The sequence below is a fragment of the Erithacus rubecula genome, assembly GCF_903797595.1.
Source record: "Erithacus rubecula genome assembly, chromosome: 2".
NCBI lineage: Eukaryota > Metazoa > Chordata > Aves > Passeriformes > Muscicapidae > Erithacus > Erithacus rubecula.
In genome coordinates, this window is record NC_136685.1 from 82865966 (window position 1) to 82887878 (window position 21913).

Sequence of the window (21913 nt, forward strand, 5' to 3'; positions counted from 1 at the left end):
CAATATGAATGAGGCAAAAAAAGCAGGTATGTGGGTTTGGACTCAACAGAGCTAAGCAGGGTGCTACTGTTTGGATATGCTCTTACATGCATTGTTCTAGGTAAAATGTTGGTTTTACTGTTTCTTTTTAGAAGTTTTCAACATTTCCTGTTTCTTTTTCTAGTAACACATACAATCTCTTTTTTAATAAAAAAGAATGTTCAATGGCCAATTAAGTTAGATAAAATATAAAATACTTTTTTCTTGTTTTCAGTCCATGTGTTAATAAGATTTTCTTTGGAGAGTATCTACTATTCCTGTGTCTGTCCAAATTATCCTAAGCATGAAGGAAAAAAAGTCTGTACTGTAACAACCTTTTCATAAACCCCGTTTAAAAATTAATTCATACATATTGATATGTTCTTATTTTCTTACATGCTAGTTCAAGCAGTAGTAATGCTGTTATACCTGTGATCATTTAAAGAAACAGAATTTGCAGAAAGAGGCTTCTATTCCACTAGACAATATATCTAGAAGAATAGTACAATGACTTTAAGAAAATATGTTATCTTTTAGTTAAAGTTAATGTGACTTTAGTTAGTTAGTAGGAGCCAATGAGTTAAAAATTGATGGACTGTTGCAGTGGTAACCTTGGATCAACCATGCTGGGTCCATTTATCTCCTTTGTTGTTATCTGTGATATTCCTTGTGATGACATGACATCAGTTTTTCCATCATAAAATAGATGCCCTCCATTTCATTCTTCTGTCTCTAAGCCTTTTCTGCAAAGACTTTATTTGTCCTCCTGTGCTCTGTTGCTCCTTGAGCAACCCATTCTAAGGCATGTTACTCTCTTCCTGTCACTGATTGCCCAGGAGCATTTTGTGGAAATTGCATAGATGAAAATCCATAAGCAAAACAAAACTGTGCTTGTAAAGCTGGCTATATCAGGGCCAGTTACCCAGACTTGGGTGGTGAGCATGCTGTGGAGCCACCAGAGCCAAAACACAGTCATAAAGGAGACAAATACTTCTTTTCTTTGTTTCAGTATTTTTTCTCAGTGTGAGGTGATTCCTTTAGTGAGGGAACAGCCTAGGTGAGCTGGAGGAGGAGCAAAATGTGTCAAACCACAGGTTTGAAGGAAAACTGTAGGAATATCCCTCAAGTCATTTTGCCATCTTTTTTTCCTGACTTCTCCTTGATTAAGAGGACTTTTCAGAGTACAGCTAGCAATCATCAGAAAGGGGCCTTTTGGGGTTGCTTCTTTGTCTGCCTGTGATTGCCTTGCCTGCCTGTATTCTATCATCATGTAAAAGAAGATATGAAAGATGCATTCAGCATAAAAAGCACTAGCAGATGTCCTCACCTGATAAAGGTCTCTCCAGTTCTGCTGGGAAATCCAGTCAACAGTTTATGCTGACTGTTTTAAAATTTAAAAGAGAACCCATAATCCAGTGTTAGGAGCTGATAGGAAATCAAGATTGTGACTTGTGGACCAGGAAACATAGCAGAACGAAACTGTATTCACAGGTTTACCGTCTCATGCTCTCTGCCAGCCTGTCCTGACCTTGTTTAGAGGCTTGGTATCAGCCTCTGTCCTGAAATAATTACCTGTTTATTGGCCAAAGGGCAAAACCTTGAAAATCTAGTGGCAATTTGCCTTAGGGCTGCACTTCAGCCTGACTGAGAAGGAGCTGAGCCATCATGTCCTAAGCACTTGCCCTAGGCAGGTCTGGATATGTGACCAAAACAGTTCTAAGTCTCTAGGACTTGGACATGCAATTGATATGCTAAGCACACCAGAGAACAGTCAGATAAATGACATTGGAAAAGCTGAGGGAGGCTGGCTGTGAACTTGGGCAGCTTTGATGTTTACCACAGAGAGCCTGATCGTAGGCTTTTGCTAAAATTAATCAATTTTTCCTCTGGACATATATCTGAGGGTAAAGCTCCATTCATGTATTTAAAGAACTTCATAAGAGTAAGAGCTTCTTGTCTTTTGGCACTCTTTTGCATTACAGAAACAAAACACAACCCTATCCTGTGTTTCATCATAGGAGAATGGGAAAGTCTCCCAATATATCTTTCCTCTGAGCTTCATTATTGTGCATATTTTGGGGAAATTTGTTTTATTCCTTCCTATCCCCCCACTCAAAAAAGCAGACTGTTTCTTCCAATGTTTCTCTCAAAGAATATAAACGCTGTAAGCCTCTTCTCTTTTTCTCTGAATTGTCCTGTTGTTTTCATTGATGGAACAATCAAAATAGAACATAGCATTCCTGCCCAGAGTGTATTGGTGACATCAAGCCTGCTGCTGTTGTATTTTTCAGTCCCTTGCATCCTGTTTCTTGTGTAGGCTGCTGGTCCTGGCAGCTGCTGGTGCCAAGCTGAGCAGACATGCACTGAGGGATCTAAACCCTCAGCCAATTCCTCTGTGTGTGATTGCAATTTAATTAGCACTCAGCAAGCTGCCTGTACAGGTGAAGTGATTATTTTTGGTATTTGCCCCTATTTTCCGAATAATTCTGTAATTTTTCATTACAATTATCCTCTCTCCAGCCAACAAACATAAATGTTGTTAAGCCTCTGTATGGAGTAGGAAAGCACCTTTTGGTGTTGCCTAACATGTGAGAGTGTAGATAATGAAACAGTTCTGAAAGGTAGGATAAACAATCAACACACAGAGTCAGGATTCCCAAAAGCCAAGTTAATGTTTGGATGGAAGTTGTAGTCATGATGGGAAGGCAGTCTGCTCATGTGAGAGGACTTGTTTTCAGTTCCTTGCTTTTGTAGGTATACATATGGTATATTATGCATGGATAAATATTTATCATAAGCAAAATAAATTTTTAAATATATATCTTTAGATATATGTATATGACCCTGATGGAAAACTTCAGGCACTAGAGCCTTTGCATTGCTGCTGCTCTCCCTTCCTTCCCACACACAGCATGTGTACAATTCCTCTGTTCTCTCCCTTTCCAGATGCAGCCAGTTGGACAGAAGCAGCCTTATGGTGTCACAAAAACTGTCCAGTGTCCATCTCAGGTAAAAGGGCTTCCTTGTTATTCTGTAATTTTATTTAAGAACAGGATCTTATATGCTTTTGCAGTTAAGCTCTGACTTTAATAATTTGATAGTGATAAAATGTTACTGGCATCCAAAAGCTTCTGAACAGCAATTAAAATATCAAAGAAATAGAATTTTATTTTTTGTTTGATGTTAGATTTAAGGCAGGAAGTGGTGCTGTGCCTAGAGCATACCTAGGACAGGGCTTCAGACCAGAGCTTAACTTTTAAGTCTAACCTGATTTACTTCACTAATGCAGTGTTCAGTCAAAAAGTAATACTGTAAAGATTATTTTCTCTTGGAAAATGTAGCCAGAAGGCTTTAATGTCAGCTGACTGTGTTTCCACTAGTGCTGGTACACATACTCTCTTCTCTCTGCAGGAAAATCCGTATTTGTTTACATATAGAAATAGTAACTACTTATCTTCCCTGAGGACATCAAACACCAAAGAAACATCTCAGGTATAGTAGGACTGTTTGCATCAATGCATTGGGTGTATTCCAGGGAGTGGGGCAGGTGGGTAAGGTTGTGTTGTAGCCTAAATAAACAATACTACCTGGGAAAATTAAATGCAAAAGTCCAGCTTTTTACTTCCATGCTTGACTAAATAGTCAGGTGTTTAATAGTACATTCTCTCCTTGGTGGGTTCTGCAGAGTGTAAGGTAGATGTGTTTAGCTAGCCTAAAATGAGTCTTGTCTTCACTGGTAAGAGCCTATGTTAAACATCTGGATAAACATGTTATTTTCCCTGGGATAAGAAGATAGTGAAAATGGGGCTGTTTAATCCTACCATGGAAGAAACTAGATTAGATCCACCTGCTGTGTGGGCCTGATTTTGTTTTGTTTACACTATCGTAAAACTGAAGAATATGGATTTTTTTTTTTTTTTTTTTTTTTTGTGAGATAGTTTCAGATTAGATGTGTGGAGAAAAAGACCCATGATTGTGTTTAAGTCAGAGTACTCTGATTTTGAGCAGAACTTGGTGTTCTCAAGCAGGAACAGAGTGAATTGATAATATTCATTTTCATGCCCTAGAACACAATGCCTAGACCACATCTAGATAAAATGGCCTGTTCATTACTGGAGTTGAAATATGCATTTCAGATCACATGTTGGTTACTTGGGGTTACAGACCTCACCATGGGGCAGTGGTACCTACCACTCTTGTTTTTTGAAAATAGCTGTAGTGTAGGAGGTGTTAGGGACGTAAGGAGTGATAGCGTGTTATGTTTGTGATTGTTTTGCTAAATTAAAAATTAAAAAAACAATGTACATGCAAGTATCTTTTCCTTAGCAAGTTAGCCTACTAAAGGAATTCTCCAGAGAGATTTGGAGCCAAAGCACATCTTTGAGACTTGTTTGCTCTGGTATATTGATGGTCAGCCCTTCATTAACAGTGGACTTTGGGGGCATTTCTGCCAGTAGGCTGCAACTCAAAAGAGCCAGGAGGGCAAATTCCTGGTTGCACATACAGGAGTGTATATGGAGAAGGCAGGTTCGTGTCCTGCTAACAGAGATATGGTTTTGTGCTGGGATATTTCAGGGATGTGCAAACAGTTTCTTGCAAAACATGTTAAGGTTATGGGCATGCCAAGTGTTGCATAGCTGAGCACAACATGGCTCAGAGTCTTAAAACAACTGGCCTCACTGTAGGTGAGAGTTTTGTACTTGTAAGACTGCACAAGACTGGACTTCTGAGCAGGCTGAGTTTGTGTCTGCCTTCAAAAGGCATGGGCTGAGGGCAGGCTGAGCTGGGCAGCTGTATACAAAGTACATGGGGATTTCATTAATCTGAGATGTAAATGGTTTATAGTGACTCTCTGGTATAGTGAGACTGGTGTCAAGTCTTGCCCTGTCTGTCTTTGCAGGAGAGGAGTTATGGAACAAATATTCCCTGTCCTGACCGGGCTCCCTCTGATACAGTTCCTGTTTCAGGTATAGTACTGTGCCTTTTTGTCATATTGCTACTTCATTTGATGGCAGAAGGAGAATAGAACTGGATTTACTCTGGAGAGGTACTCTCTTCTTTGCAGAAGTGAAGTTTGTTGACTGTGGTTTTTAGCAGCCTTTTTAGAACAATGTGAGTGGTTGTACAGCAAGATGTGCTATATATCACTACCTCAAGGGTGATCAAAGTTTATGCAGCTGCATCTTCCATGTACAAACAAAGAAGTGACAGTGGAAAAGACAGGAGGCAGTCAGGTCCTTCATTTCCAGGATGAAAAAACTGTAGAGGGCTCTTGTTAATGCAGTCTGGAGTGCAAAAACCCATATAGAGTTTCTTGGGTAGGTTTTGTCTTTCCTCAGAATCTGTAATGATTCTGAATATCCTTTCTGTGCTGGCACCAGAGCTGTGCCTGCTTTTCTGTCATTTTCGCCAGCTGAAGAAATTTGAGGAAGAACAAATACAAGACTGGAATCTTGCTGCCTCCTTTGCCACTGTAGCTACTGCCCAGCTATGGTACCAAGAATCATTTCTGATTTAGTGCCTATCAGTCTGTGTCAACCTGAACTGATGCTGTCATAGATATTAAAAATACTGTCTTATGCTTATTCTGAGGAAAACTTCTAATAACCATCAAAATTTATAGTTTTCTTTCTTTCCCTTATACTACTTTTATTATTTTTTTTCAGTTCATAATTTGAAACCAGCAGATATTCAGGTGATTGCTGCCCTGGGAGATTCACTCACAGTAAGTAAAGATCACTGGATAGCCATTGATAAAGCTAGCAATGAAAAACTTGCAATGAAATTTCTCATTTTTTGACCTGGGAAATAACATACGGCCAAACGTGAGCCAAACACGTTTTCCACATTTTTTTCCCGTACTCCAGCTTGGCTGATTGGTTATCAGATCATGAGTCTAATCTGAAGGCACAGTTCCCATTTAAAGTCCACGAGAGTGCCATGCAAGGAAGGAATGTAAGATTAGGTTGTGCAGCAGCAAAGCTATTCTGCTGGAGTGGACTTGCAACAATTGCTTTTCTTTACTGACTTTTGGCAGCTCCCAAGCTATTAGTAAGCAGAGTGAAGAGAAAGTTCTGCAGCTGATTATGTATATCTGTGTGTCTATATAATATGATAAGTATGTGTATGATAATACCAAAGCCTATAAAACCATAGTAATTCATACTAAGTAAATAAACTATAATTAAAATTGCAATAGAACGTCAGATGTGTTGAGTGTAACTTGCCTTGAGAATTTCTTTAACACTATATCTGGTACTATGTAAGCTCATTACCCCTAGACTGGTTGTGGTTTTCCAATCAGTGGTGACTGCTTTACTGCTCATATAATAATTCATGTTTCCTACATGTTCTGTGCTAATTATCACATTAAATCATGTAGTCTTTTTCCTCAGGGCAACTGGGAAAGATATAAAATCACTGTACAACTTTTTAATGTGAGGAACATTATAATAAATTATTAATTCAGGGCCACTGTTATCTTACTTATTCCTTATGTAAATTTAGAATTTGTATGAGTATTTTGAACATTCTCAAGTAATTTTCCCCCACTTGATCTGATCATGAAGTTGATAGAAGAGGGTAATTAATGGAGTTAAAATACCTTCAGCCTTTGATCTTCTTGAGAACAGGGATCTGTTCTGTTTTGTGAAGATGACATAGCTTCCTTCATTAATAGTCTTTTTAAATTATTCTCTCTAGGCTTAGTCAGAGAACTAGTTACTGTAGCAATGTTTATTTTCTGAAGGTGAACTCTTCTTCCAGGCAGGTAATGGGGCAGGATCCAGACCCTATGATGTTGTGGATGTCCTGACTCAGTACCGAGGTCTTTCTTGGAGGTGAGTCCCAGAAATTTTTCCCCAGTGGGAAAGAATCCATTTTCTTCAGTTTTGATTGATATAGTTGTTTTTTAAACAAATGAAGGCTTGTAGAAACTGGATTCAATGTCACATTTTGCATGATGGCACATGGCTGTACTGTTACTCATGATAAAGAAAATACTCAAACTAGTGGTTATCTGGAATACAATGTAGCATGGCTGGAACAGACCTGGTTACACAGAAAAATGGGATCCTTGTTAAGGAGGTAGTTTTCAATTTCACAGTTGTAGGAGACCCTGGAACATAGTTTTCTAAATTCCATCACAATTGCATCACTTGCTCATTCTGCATTTCTGCCCCTGCTCTTGCCCAGTATGGACCACATCACCCATTTGTCTCATTTAAAATTGGTGGTCTACAGAAAAATCTTTCCTGCTGTTTCATATACAGCATCTCTTTCCTTGAACCTTTCTCAGTATTGCTTACATCACACAGAATAGTTTATCAATATTTATAAGTCAATACAGATTTTTCCATATGTGACACGGTGTTAGACACTTCAAAAAGACTCTGGAGAAAGGCAATCATGCTCACTTGTTAATCTGCACCTGTATAATTTAACACCAAACTTGTCAGGCTAATCTTCTGTTCATAATTTTTTTACCAATTAAAGTCACTGCAACTTTAGAAGAAGTTTAAAGATGTTCACAGAATGATAGAACGGCCTGGGTTGGAAGGCACCTTGAAGATCATCAGGTTCCAACCCCATGCCATGAGCAGGGACACTTTTCACTAGACCAGGCTGCTCAGAGCACCATCCAGCTTGGCCTCAAGCACTTCCAGAAATGGTATTAGTGCCCTTCAAAATCTGTTCCAGATTAAAGGAACACTATAGTGGTATTCTAAGTAAAACATTTTATATTTTGATCTATAATAGTAATCTATTGACATATTTTCCTGATGACTATACTAGTATTTTTTTCAGCATGAAGGAGAATAAAGAGAATACAGACATAATGGTGAATTTCACCAGTCTAGTAGTATTCTTCCAGATGAATGAAATGTTAATTGGGGAAGGCCAAAGGTATTGATTTTACTTATCACTCTGAAAGATATTCTATTAGAACTTTTTGTTTTGGTTGTTTGTTTTTTTTTTTAACTAAAAATTGAAGCTATAAATATTTTAATGGGTACAATTGTAGCAAAAGTGACAGCCTTGAAAAAAAATCTAATTTCTTTCAGCTGGGTTTGAACAGATGCCAAAACACATGAAAGAGCTGAAAGGACAGCTGCTGTAGAGGGCTTCTAATATGATTGTTCTGCTGGAGCAGAGAGTGTCTGTGATGTGATGACCCCGGAGGACAGGCACCCAGAGCCTGGGTGGGCTCAGGACAGCCACCGATGTACTCTGTACATGTGTGGTAACCCCAAAAGGGGGCACTCTCCTACCTTGTCCATTGCCTTATAGCACTTTATTCCTGTTCTTTCTTTTTGACAGTGGTGGTGGAAATGAAAACATAAGCACCGTCACGACACTACCAAGTAAGTGACATTTTCTGTAAATTTGATAAATATGTGGTGATGTTTATTATTCAAATACCTGCTATTATTAAAGGAGACAGGAGGAAAGGGTTAAAATTTGTAGCAAGACTCAAGCAATCCCTTTGTGTTTAATGTCCACTGCTGAGTAAATGTTGCATAACAACCAGGCTGTAATAGGCTGTGCATGACTTAATTATATATTTTGTAATTTTTAGTTTTTGGTCGTTTCAGTGTTCTTCTGTTGGTAATAGTTCTGTATAAAATTTGTGATCTTAGCTCATAGCCTAAAGAAACTATTTTGACTGTATGGGAAAGTTGTTTTAGACAGGGGCAGAATCACATTACAAGATCAGATTTTACATGCTTTTTAAAGGTCAGGACATTTTAGATCTGAGGTGTTTGTAAGGCTGGTTTGTAACCTAAGATCCAAAAGGGAATCTGGGGTCTTTGGGGTTAATACATCTGGGGCCATCAGGCTAAAGGATTTGATTCCAACCTGTCTGCAGTTAGAGCATGATGGCATGAGGTTCTCCTGCCTGAGTATATGGTTACCCAGCCTTGCTTGCCAGGCAAAAAATGGCATTGCTAGCCAAGATGGTTGTGTTAGGTCATGAGATATCTGAATTAATGAAATGCAGAAATCTTTAAGGCAGGGAAATGATTGTATGGTGATGAATCTCCATGTTTATTATACTGAAAGGATGATTTTTTTTTTTTTTTTTTTGATAGCTATCTCCTAAAGCTTTTCAATGGTCTTCTACTAAAGTCTAACCTTTATTGCCTCATTTATTACCTGCTGCAGGAAGCCATATTTCAAGGTTCTGTCTCTTTTCTGCAGATATTCTTCGTGAGTTCAACCCATTCTTGGTAGGATTTTCCATTGGCACTGGAAGACAGGATTCCACCAATGCTGCATTCAACCAAGCTGTGGCTGGGGCTCGTTCAGAGTAAGAGGAAAACTTTTAATTTTAATAGAAATTTTATTTTTGTTCTATAAAATTCCTTGTGACTAAAAAAGACCCAAACCTTTGACTTTGGCAGGAGCACAGTAAGTACAATAGGCAAAGTTTTTTTTTTTATCCTAACTACAGCATGAAAGCCAAGAAATGTGATGAGGACTTTGCAGTATTTCTATGTCAAATAAATATGCAACAAAAGTGATACTTTCTGTGGCATTTTCAGCCAAGAAAGCCACAGCATTTTACAAGCACTACTCAGAAAGCTGTCCTGTTGTGAGTCAGACAGAAGATATGTCCACTTTATAGGAGGTATATTCAAACCCTCTTGTCATCAGGACCAAGAATTCTTGTAGAGACTGAGAAAACTGTGGATTGTTTAATTCCTGATCTGCCAGAGCTGGGAGTTAACTAAAGACCACTATGCACCATCTTCAGTGCAATTCATATCCTATTTTTTTCCCACTGGTAACAGTTCTTATAAGACCTACTTTAGTGCCTTGAGGCCATATAATAACATTGGTATGAGCACAGACACTTCAGAGCTATGGCTGTTGATAGCATCTGTCTGATAGTGGGAAGAGAAAAGTGCATTTTCTATACAGTTTGTAAGAGTAACTATGCAACATTTGCCAAGTAGCCCAATGCCTGTTGGATGCTAATTATTTTCTCTTTTTTTTTTCTTTTTCCATCACTGTCTCAAAATAAAACTTTTATTAGATATGTCATATATTCCATTCAATGAATATTGGACTTTCTCTGGGGTTTTTGGGTTTTTTTTGTCCATTTGTCAGCTTTCCTCCTTTGCCTTGTTATCTGTGAAGGATTCTTTCTTTAAATTTTTATTAATTTACTTAATGATCTTATTTTTTTTTATTTTTAGGGGTGTTCCTGAGCAGGCTAGGAAACTGGTGGACCTCATGAAGAATGATACTGTGAGTTCAACATGTTATGAATGTCTTTAGAGTGAAGTGACATGGCATCACTAGTTTCTAACAGACCAAGAGCAGATCTCAGCAGTGAATGTCAAACTTTAGAGCTGTAGGTACAGCTGGCTACAGCATAATGCTTCCCAGTGCAGATTGTGAGTCAGCACAAAATAATCTATAGCTTAGTTTTATGTTAATATGTACTAGCATGTGATAGTTACTATCAAGCCTAGATAATTGTAACGTTTTCATAATCATTTTTACTGCAAGCAGCTGTAAATGCAGTTCTGTTGCTTCTGCTTCTGACCTGTGTAACCCTGTAAGATAACAGAACCTTTTCTCCATGAGGATTTTGCTGTGGCACTAATAATTATAAGCACATGGTTTTTCCAGCAAAAATTATATGTGCTAGGATGTTGAGGGCAAGCTTTTCAAGTAGCAAATTGGTGGAACATGTGAAGTGAGGAAGGGACTTGTATTCTATAAAAACAAATTAGTCCCATCTTTCATCTGGTCATCAGCTGATTTTTGACTTACACGTTTATTGTTAGGAATTATTTGATTAATGGTCTGTAAAATATGCATTAGGTTGAGGATTGCTTGCATATTTCTCACCTCAGCTCGTGCTTTGAATGCTTGCTATTTGTAATTTGAGGAATGTGCTATGCAATCAGTGACCTAAGTTACATTATAATAGTTTGGCTTTCCAATTGTGCAGCTGGAAAGCAGCCAAAAAGCCTTCAGGATATCTGTGTGCATGTTTAGTGTAAATACTCTGGTGTGTACATATTGGCAAAAATATTGCAGTACCTTCCTTCTTGGTTCGCTTTCTTGTAAACAAGGTTCCCATCTGATGGATGCATCTGGAATGAGATTAAAAGGAGCAGCAACTAACAGTGAAGGGTTGGATGGTTTTCATTCAAAGCTTCTAAGCACTACTATGCCAAATTTATTTGCCTGAGAATGTTAACAGAAATTAATGGAAATAACTTTTATTTAGGTAATAAATGTTTTTATATAACTAGTGAAGTTCCTTCTAACTAGAAATCATGCTTATAGTAGAGATGATATGTCTTTGATTAAAGAGATCCTTTTGACCCCTGTTTTTTTAAAACACTTGTTGAGTGCAGGAGGAAGTTTCTCTTCTTTTTCATTTTTTAACATTTTGAGACCAAACTACTAAACAGCATGTTTACTAGCGGGGATATGTTGCCTCCTGTCTTTGAATAAAGATGTTTTTAAACCACTGGAGGCTGATGCACTATTGGTTCTTTTCTTACTGGTGTTTTGCACTAAAATTAAAGCATTAAAATATTGAGAATAACATCCTCAACATGCTTCTCAGCATATCTGAACCTTTCCTCACAGCTAAGAAGGTGTTTATTTACTGTAGCATAATTACCTTGATTTAGCTATCCCTTTACAAAATCCTTGCAAAAACAAAAAGTGCTGTAATATCTTACCATTCTTGTTAGAGTTAATATTGCCCCAATGTTCCTTGCAGTTTGTCTCACAAGAATTCTGAAATATTTTGTCCCTCAGGGTTTACCAGCAGAATAGCTGCATTATTTATTACACAGTAAAGCACATACCATAATTTTTGTTATGAAGTTGTATTTCTAGGACTGTAGAAAGAGTCACTCTGTATGCACAAGGTATTACTAGGAAAAACATACATATTGATTTTGAGCAATAGTTTTTTGAAGCAAATAGTTTTCCATGATGCCATTGTTACTGTAGATCTGATTTAGATCATAGCAGTTTCTGCATCTTCAGTCATGACTACAAACTTGTTTTTGTTGTGGATGCCTGAGGAATGATAGCCATGTACTCCGAAAAATCTGTATTTAGTATGTTGCTGGCATCTCCCTCCTTTTCTTTTTTTTTAATGATAAACTTCTGTTCCATCTCCTTCTCTGTGCAGAGAATAGATTTCCAGAATGACTGGAAGCTCATAACGCTTTTCATAGGAGGAAATGATCTCTGTGACTTCTGCGAGGATCCAGTAAGTTCCTTGCAGCATGAACTGGGCCAGTCGAGCCACAGGGTCTTCATGCATTGCAGGGGGTAGGAGGGAGGAGCTCGGTGGGTGAGGCAGAAGTAGTGTGGGTCTTAATTGTGCAGCTCTGGAATGTAACTGTACTGGGACCTTCAGGGTGCTCAGCATAATGTTTTGATAATGTTAGAGATACCTTTAGAACACCTGTAAATTACATAATTGTTGCGACTTTGTTTTGCTGCTAACTAAGTTAACTTTTTGTTGCACAGTCACTTTACCTCCTGTAGATAAAATGCCAAGTGTTTTTATTCCTCTCTGCCTTGTCGCACTCCTAAGTCTCACTTGGTACTCTCATAATACTTTCGGTGCCATGGGAGAAGTTGTAAGCACAGCTCATGCTAATTCAATTACATGTAATATAGTATATATTATATATATATATAACCTACATTCAGTATCTAGCCCTTGGTATGTGTGGTTGTAAAGGGGGTGAAAGGCTGTGGCAGACTCCTCTCTTAGTGATGAGGGTTACCCACTCACAGGCAGTTGGGCACATACTCATCCTTCATGATTAATTTTGGATCAGAAAGAACAGCAAAGCAGCACAATAAGTTGGTTATAGAACAAGGAAGGAGCAAATCAACCATTCCCACCTCCTGCTGTCAACCCAAACACAAAGTGCCTGTTCACATGACTGGGGTGGGTGGAAAGAAGAGAGAATGCATGCATCCAAGGATCACAGTGATCTTCGTGTGGCACAAGTACAAATAGTGCCAACCACAGCAGTCTTGGTGAGCTGTGAGTTAGGAAATGAATAAGAGATCTGAGCTGTCTGCTTCTATAGAGTAGACAGGTGGGGGGTCTCAATGAACTTCTACTTGAAATTAAATGAGAGAGGAAAAAGGCTGAAAATAAGACAGGCACTTCTCATAAGAAAGTTTATGTGACTGTTGTAGTCCCACAAGTGAAAAAATAAATGTTGGATCACTTCAGACAACAAAATTAGAGTGTTTAAACCATTAAAATGGGACAAGGAAATTTTAGCACTGAAAGACAACTATATGAAGCCATTTAATTCCCAGCTAAACACATTAGTTTTGCCAGTTATTTGTGGCAGGCAATGAGCATCTGGGAGACATGTTCTAATATTCCATACAACAGAAATAAACTTACTTTTCCACAAACTATTCTCTCCCATATATGGCCCCTGTAATGTTAGCTGTGCTTTTAAGACCAGTCCAAACAAGCCTGGGAATTGAGGTTGTTGTGATGTCTGATAACACTCTGTGAATTTTCTCACTGATACCCAGTGGCTGCTAGATCTTTTCTTGCCTGTGAGAGAACTGTGATGAGAAGGAAGAAAAGCAGAGACAGGACCATTTTGTCTATGACTGTTACTTTTGACCCAAGAGTTATAAACATAAGCACTGTTGTGAGAGACTCCAGCTAGTCATTCTTGTCCCTGTCTGGGTAAACTAATAAAATTCAACCCTCTTGCTTTAACAGGTACACCGTTCTCCTGAAAACTACACCTACAATATACAAATAGCTTTGGACTTACTTCACAAAGAGGTAAATCAAACTTTTCTGGTATGTGGGAGCAGAGATTTTGTTCTGTTTGCAAGGCAGTCACTGATTATCAATTAAGAATTTATTTCCTTTCTTTCATCTGCAGAGTACTACTGTATTCAGAGGTGTTTGTTCACAGGAAAATCTTTGTGAAAGGCAAAAAGGGCTGGAAAAGTCTTTTTCCAAAGGAGTAGGATGATGTGCTGTGGACAAATAATATTAAAAAAATATTATAACAAAGTGGAACAAACATTATTAATTGACCAGAAAATGATTTGCTTGTTCTTTAAATTGCAAATAAGTATATTTTTGAAGTCATTGAGAGAGAGATTCTGATATTCCACATAAAGAATGATGAGAACACTTGAAAACTCAGCAGATGTCTGGGTCTTGCTGACACTTATAACAACTTGTTTGGACCTTTCTGAAGCCACAATTTTCAAGTGACCAGCTGTCAGCATTTAGAACAGAATTAGGTAGTGCAGGCAGGGGCTGTAATTTAGTACTGCTTGTGTGGGGAATTAATTATTGAGGAAGTACTTTGAACACCTGTGTTATAAATAATACATGATGCTTGAATCAGCAGGCTGCTACCTAGGTCTGCTGTGGCTGTGCAGGGACAAAACCAGCCCTCTGTGCTCCAGGAGTTTGCTATAGATTTGTTTGCTCTCTTGGCAGGTTCCACGGGCATATGTGAACCTGGTGACCATACTTCCCATAACAAGACTTCGGGAGCTGTATGCATTGAAAAACAGTGGCTGCATCAAACTGCTTATGAGGTTTGCAGATGATCTATGTTACAGCTCTCATTGTTGTTCACAGTAGGCTGCAATGTCTTCTTGGGACATTTTTTTCTTAAAGGGAAAAGGATCTAGTATTTCAGGCTACCAAGCATCTTTCTCTGTTCATGTGCATGTACCTACATTTTGATTTCAGCCTTTAGAATAAGCTGTCTCTGTATCTGAATCCTGTTGTTATTGCTTCTTATGAAGGTGCCACTTTTGACTCTGCACTTACCCTGGAAGTGAATTCAAGCCAGAGCAGAGAAAGCTCAGCTGGGCACTCTTTGGTGAAAATAGAGAAGACACAAGGTGTCCTAGCTGTATTTACAGATTTACTCTTCTGCACTTAAAACTCTCCCTCTTGCATCTGCAATTTTCAGTCTCTGTAATCTCATTGCTGATTATTAGTTTTGTCTCTATTTAGTGTCTCAAGCAGATGTTTTTGGACGCTTAATTTTGCCGCCTGATGCTTTATGGCTCAACAATCCTTTCCAGATCAGTGTTAGTCCACTACTGAGGTGTCAGGTCTGCAGCCTGAGTGGACTTTTGGTGACTCAGACAGGGTTCAGCATTATCTCCTGGGGTTGCTTCTGGCAGGACTTGCTTGTTTTCAGAAAAGAAAGTCTCTGCTTTTCTGGACAGATGGGGTGAATAGCTTTGTCCTATGAATGTAGGCAGCCATGGGTTTTCCAGGAGGGACAGAGATGCAACCCTCTTGCCGTGATTTAAGCACTTCCTCGTGGATGTCACTGGAAAATTGATTTTGAAACTCAGGGTGCTGGTGCTCCCAATAGCCAGTTGTAGTTCTTTCTTAAAATTTATTTATTTATTTATTTATTTTTAACAAAGGTTACTGGCTAGAGTACACAGGTATCTCAAGACCCTAATCATTGGACAAAGGATAGCTAGCAAAGCTTTTAAGTTTAAGAGATCTCACAATCTCTCCCCATCATTTCAGGTACCACAATTAATTTAACATTTGCCTCTCAGGCAGCATGCCAAGTTTATAGGGTGATAAACAGACCCTGTGTGGGATAATAAATGCCATTCTACTGAGTAGAAGAATAATCTAAAGGAGGATTTTGATCTTGAAAGTTGTTTTTTTTTCTGACTGTAGCAAACAACTTTAGAGAAGATGTATCTACTAATGTTGCCTACCATGTTTCTGAAACTTCTGAAAACAAAATTTAGATTTGTATTGTTCTCATATAGATGTACTGTGGAAGTAAAGGCTTTTGTTAATTGGTCTTCTTTAAGCTCTCAGCTTTTAATCCTGAAGTTTGTCAGATGGGAAACAAGGGGGGAAGAAAAAGAGCAAATCTCAGTTCCGTGCTCTTATCCCACAGCATGCTGTGCCCTTGTGTCATAAGACCTAAGGACAATTCCAATGAGTTAAAGCAGTTGGTCTACTTTAACAGGAGGTATCAGGTAAGGCACATTGCATTTGTTAGAAGTTTAAAGATCCTTCTGTTGATCAAGGGATCCCAGGTGTGCTAATTTGAAAGTGGGGGACAGTTTCCACTCATGCTAATAATGTATTTGTAGTTGTGATTAAAAAAAAGTAGGATCAGGATTTTTACAATTCTGTTTCACTAAACCAACAAAACAAATGAGAAGAATAATAGTTACAGAGACATAGAAAATAGAATGTGTCAGAGAGCCAGCAGTTTTTTGATCAGTTATGTTATTGAAAATCAAACAATATGGTAACTCAGGAATAAGTTTTCAGACACAGCATGTCAGCCAAACCAGAAACACTTTGGTGGCTCTGGAAGGATATCTTCTTGACAGAAAACCTAATCCCTGAGCAGGCTGCCAGTCCTAGTCAGACAGTCATCCCCAGATTACCTCTCTGCAAAGAAGTCCAGGATGAGTGTCTCAAAAAGGTGGCAGCCTTGGCTGCCTGGCACAAGCTGAAAACCATGGTCATGTCTGAGCTTCTGCAGGAGGGAGGGGCAGCCCCTGGGTCATGTGTAAATGGATGGAACAGCTTGATGAGCCAAGCACAGAAGGAACAATGACAACTTTTCTTTGACTCTTTAGGAGAGAACCCGCCAGTTAGTGGAGAGTGGAAGGTATGACACGAAGGATGATTTCACAGTGGTTATGCAGCCATTTATGACAAATTTGGAAATGCCAAAAACACAGGTAAAACTAACAAGAAAACCACACCTACATTAAATCCTGGAGCAATGCCACTGACTTGTCAAAATTGTTTTAGCTGTAAATGTAGCTACGAGTTCCCTGGCATTGTAATTAATTATTATATTCAGTTGCAATCCAAAATTGTATAAAATGTTTATGGAATATGATATAGTGGGCAACAGGAATGCAGACCTTGATTTGGGGCACTGCAATTGGACAGCCATGAAGTAGATATTTTAGTTCAAAATCTTCATCAGGAAGAATTTGCCCTACATTCACTGTACATCAAGTCCTTTACAGTACTTTGGTAAGTGACCTTTGGTATGAAACCCCATATGTTTCAAAGTATTGTAATGTGTAAATCTCAAGGGAAATAAAAACCGCAATTGATATCTGTGCCCAGGTATTCTGTATTTGTATTCCTTATTTCTTTGGGAATGGTATATTAAAGAGAGTTTAAAGACTTCTTAGTTCTGAGTCACTTTCACTGATCTGGTTTAATTCTGTTTGGCTTAGAGGCCTTTCCAGATACTTTGTTTGTAAGTCAGCTGGGTTATCTCACTGGAAGAGAGAAGACAGAATGCACATCTTGTTGCATATTTGTTACCTCTGTGATAGCACCTATCTTATTTTCTAGGAGGGGTTGCCAGATGCTTCATATTTTGCCCCAGATTGTTTCCACTTCAGCCAAAAGGCTCATTCTCAGGCTGCACGTGCTTTGTGGAATAACATGGTAAGATTTTTAAAGGCTGTGTTGGTCTCTCCTTGTTGACTTCATCCTACCCTTGGCAGCAAAAAGCCCCCAAAGATCTACTAGGTAGCCATATCTCTTCTGAATTGTGTTTACAAAGGACAAGGGTGATCATATGAAGAAAGGTTACCTGAATTGTTAAACCAGTCTTATCAGTAAATCTCGGGGTATATTCAAGCTGGGCATGTCAAGGCTCTGTCTCTCAGGAAGATGATGCCTGCCAGATACATTGATCAGCAGGCCATATTCCAGGTGCATGGGAATCAGCCTCCTCAGCACACAAAGAAACAGTGCATGGGGGCAGCTGCCAGCATTGCTGCAGTGCCCTGCAGTTGTCTTGCTGTGCTGCAGAGGTGGTTTCCAGTGACTGGCAGCACAGCATCAACCATTGCTCTCTGGTACTCATCTGCTTTTCCTCTCTGCATCCCCTTTTTCCCCCAGCTGGAGCCTGTAGGGGAGAAGACAGATAGTCAGAACATGGAAAATGAGATTGTCCTGGGGTGTCCATCTGAGGTGAGTTACAAGGGTGTCTGGAGATGCTGGGGGTCTGTGTGAGCCTTTACCCAGTGCCTGGAGCTCTGTCTCTGTGGGCATGGTCTGCTCCTCCATACACAGTTTGTGCCACTGCCACCAAGAGCAGATGAGCCCTCACCCAGGAGATGATGGAAGCTTCCTCATGGTCACACATCACAGCTGGCCAAAACACAAGGCAAGGGTGCTTGGCCTACCTAGCCAAGATCATCAAGTATCCACACTGAATGGCAGAGCTTCTGGGAGAAACAGCAATGATGGTACCAGTCAGCATAACTCTGCAGAATTCACTGGGAATACCTTGCAGCAGGGCCACAAGCTGCTTTTGAACCACACACAGCAGGGTCCTGAGGGTATTCTTTAACTTCTGTTTTAAAAATATAACCCAGATTTACACTATTATTGCACAGATTTTAAAAGGGCCATTTATTAATTTATTTATCTTTAATCGCCGGGGTTTATTTGAATCAGGCTGCTAATCATCTACAGATGTGTGAGAACTGACTTTTGTGGAATTGAAATCTCCATGTGCTCCTCTGAGGCTTTGCATTGATTCAGATTGCCTTGTTTTGTAGGCTGAGCCATTCCTGAGGACATACAAGAACAGTAATTACACATACCCTAACCAAACTCCAGTAAGTGTCAACATCACCATCCCACTGTTACTCTGCTGCATCTGTTCCTGTATGGTAACCAAATGAGTTGTGTTCTGCAGCACATGGAAAATCAGTCTTTGGCAAAGGGGCTTGGGAGTCTGAATGCATGGCACAGAGCAGGGAAGCACTCCCTGAGTTAGACAAAAAGCACCAGAAAACACCTGTAAGAGCATGTGCTCAAACACTGAGCACTGTTATCAGCACAGGACACTGCACTCTTCTGAACAATACTGAATATGACTATTGAATTGTGCTGCCAAGACCTGTTTGGTTAATTATATGCTAAAGAGGCTCTGATTTATCCACCTGGCCTCTGCTGGAAAGATCTCAGTTACTACTGAATGCATTTGCCAGCCAAATGCTGTTCAGCTTTCTTTTTCTCTTTAGAATTATGGAAGCCAGCTGCTATGTGAGGACAGGTCTCCATCCTCCCCTCCTGCAACTTCAGGTAATCTTGTCTGCTTTATGTTAAGAGGTTGAATTACCTTCAGCTGTCCTTCAAGATGAATGTGAATTTTTTACTGAAATGGTTGCTGAACTGTGAAGAGCATTGCTCAGATAGGATGTAATGATTTTCAGCAGATGCTTAACAGACACAATTGCCACACTGTCACGCGAGGCAGCATTCTGACTAAATAGCTTCACTAAACTCTCTGCCAGTGGACAACTTCAAAATAACTTGTGATAAAATCCGAATTTGAATGCTGACATAGCTTATAAGCCACTGCACCAAAATATCATGGAAAGAAACTGGAAATACAGCTTCATTCATGTTAGTATGGAATTTAGCACAATTCGTTTTTTCAAATAATTCACATTGCCTTTTTCCATAGTCTTTTTAAGTCTTTAATGTGCTGTTCCTGCTTTGTGTAATTCTACATTGTTTTTCTTTCACTTTGGTGCTGGATATTGTTTGCCATTTTTTGTTTTTTGCTACTTGCTCTTCTCTCTTTTCGGTAGCGATCTTAACCGTTGAAATACTGGGTAATATGCATATGTTGGTGCTACAATCACAAGAGATGAGCTGGAAAGAACTTCTCATTTATCACTTGGGTATTATAAAAACAATGTGACAGAGCATCGAAATGCACAATGGCATATTTGGCATACACAGTAGAGAAAAAAAGTAGCTATTTCCTAACCAGGTTCAACTGTATCTCTTTCCTTTGCAGTGCATTCCCTAAAGCCAGCTGATGTGAAAATTGTAGCAGCCCTTGGGGATTCTTTGACGGTAAGAAGATGGTGTTTTTACTCTTCTCTTGGTAAAACTACAAACGTGTCCTCTCCAGTGGAGGGGAAATAGCAATTGTACCCAGAAGCAAATATCTATTCATTCATGGGTGATAACAGATCTAGCAGCTGGATTAAGAAAGAAGGTGTCAGTCTTCCAGCACTCTGTTCCCCCACCACTACATATTCACATGCTTTTGAACTCAGGCAAAAACACAGGGAAATCCTTTAAAGAGGTGCCTAGGTAGTTTTTCCAAGTTTTTTTCTGAATAGGAATGGACTAATGAGCCTGTTTTTCAGCCTCAGTTCTTTCAGGAACAGAATACAACCAAGTGGTGTTGGATAATAGCATTTTAATCATTTAAGCATTAATGAGATAAGGAAGTATGAGGTGAGAGCCCTTGGACTCAGTGCCATTCCGAAGATATTTTATTGTACCTGTTTTAAACAGTCATTTTATTGTGCCTGTTTTAACTGATTTCTTGATCATGATACAGTTCTTGCTGCTGCTGATTATCTTTGGCAGACTGGAAGGAATATATTTCAAAATCCAGACGTCCTGTGTTCAAATTATGGCTTTCTGTCTTATGTTTTCATACTAGTCAAAGATTGAAATTCTTCAGGGAGGTCAAAGGAAACACTGGACAGAAAATGTAAATGGAGCATAGGTTTCTCTTAATCTGAGCCTTAACAACAAACATAGTGTGTGTACAAACCATGAACTCTACAACTCTCTGGCAGACATGTTGCTACAACTCCTACACACAGAGGACTACTGAAATAAATATGAACATTTTGATGTAAACCTGCAAAGATATTCTGTTAATGGTTGTGGTTGCTGTATCATAATATCTAGGGCCCTGCAGGTGTTTCTGCTTCTAAGTATAGTTTTCAGGAACTGGGAATAAAATCTGCTTTCATAGAAGATGCAGTGGTATATTGCTGTTTCAGAACTGCACTTGGCCTGTGCATAGTTATTCTGAACACCAGTCTTCTGCTATTTCAGTAAAGTTTATACATAGAAGAAAATGTAGTATTGTGGCTTAATCTAAGGCAGCAGCAAATAGGCTGCCTGGTCTTGTACTGTAGTGAAGTACTAACCTGCACCAAGACTTAGAATGAAACTATAAAATCACAGCTGTCAGGAACTCTTCTTCTGAATTCTGGAGGTGTTTTAGGAGGGGTGTGCTGCCAGCTTGCCTCTTTATTCAGGGTAAGTGGAGAGAATGCTTCCTCCTTGCTCCAGTTCTGCAAGAAGTCTTTCAATTTAGTACAAGGGTTTTCAAACTGGTATATATGAATTATGGTGCTTCTTTCTGATACATGCTTATTGCCTCTGCTGAGTTCATGTAGTGTTTGATATCATTAGCTGTGTGTTTGATTGAAGTGTTTTCATCACTGTTCAGTAATGCAGCTATAGAAGAGTTATTTAGCTCCTTTAGACCCACATCTTTGTTCCACAGCTCCATCATACATTTTGTGTGCATGTACATCTATATTATGTACTTGTAAATAATTATGAAAGGTATTGCTGTGCTCTTCAGGAGAAAGGTTTGGGAAAAATCCGATGCCTTTTAAAGCTTTGGAAAACATGCACCAAATTAAAAAGTAAATAAAACAACTATGTTATTCTATTTAAATTAGTAAATTCTATTTGTTTATGTATTTGTATTAAAAGTTACTTCTGCATTAGTAATTGTGCTTTATTTTTCATTAACCAAATGAATTTAATGTCCAGGCTGGTTCAGGAATTGCCTCAGATACCCTTGAGGATGTGACCACTCAGTACCGTGGACTGTCTTGGAGGTAAGTCTTCAGCCAAGGTGATGAAGAGATATGTTTTGGGTCTTTCAGCTGTCAGAAAGCTGAAAAAAAAAAGGTTACTTCTCAGGCTAGCATTTCTTAAAGACTTATCCAGATCCAGAATTTGTCATAAGGGTAGCTTGAGAGAAAGCATTTTCAGCAATTCATTTTAAGCAAGTTT

The 21913-nt window shown here is 39.0% G+C and overlaps 1 protein-coding gene across 2 annotated transcripts in view; it reads left to right on the forward strand.

Annotated features, from left to right (window-relative positions):
* Window positions 1–21913, forward strand: part of PLB1 (phospholipase B1) — an 87457-nt gene that overhangs the window by 30265 nt on the left and 35279 nt on the right. For both annotated transcript variants that reach the window (XM_079297996.1, XM_079297995.1), the window contains 19 exons: window positions 2965–3027; window positions 3430–3510; window positions 4919–4985; window positions 5685–5743; window positions 6784–6857; window positions 8338–8381; window positions 9220–9328; window positions 10221–10272; window positions 12191–12271; window positions 13772–13837; window positions 14513–14613; window positions 15963–16044; window positions 16660–16764; window positions 17399–17494; window positions 17954–18025; window positions 18619–18678; window positions 19087–19147; window positions 19872–19930; window positions 21668–21735. In XM_079297996.1, the coding sequence (XP_079154122.1) occupies window positions 2965–3027; window positions 3430–3510; window positions 4919–4985; window positions 5685–5743; window positions 6784–6857; window positions 8338–8381; window positions 9220–9328; window positions 10221–10272; window positions 12191–12271; window positions 13772–13837; window positions 14513–14613; window positions 15963–16044; window positions 16660–16764; window positions 17399–17494; window positions 17954–18025; window positions 18619–18678; window positions 19087–19147; window positions 19872–19930; window positions 21668–21735 (1400 nt within the window). The remainder of the gene's footprint in view (window positions 1–2964; window positions 3028–3429; window positions 3511–4918; window positions 4986–5684; window positions 5744–6783; window positions 6858–8337; window positions 8382–9219; window positions 9329–10220; window positions 10273–12190; window positions 12272–13771; window positions 13838–14512; window positions 14614–15962; window positions 16045–16659; window positions 16765–17398; window positions 17495–17953; window positions 18026–18618; window positions 18679–19086; window positions 19148–19871; window positions 19931–21667; window positions 21736–21913) is intronic.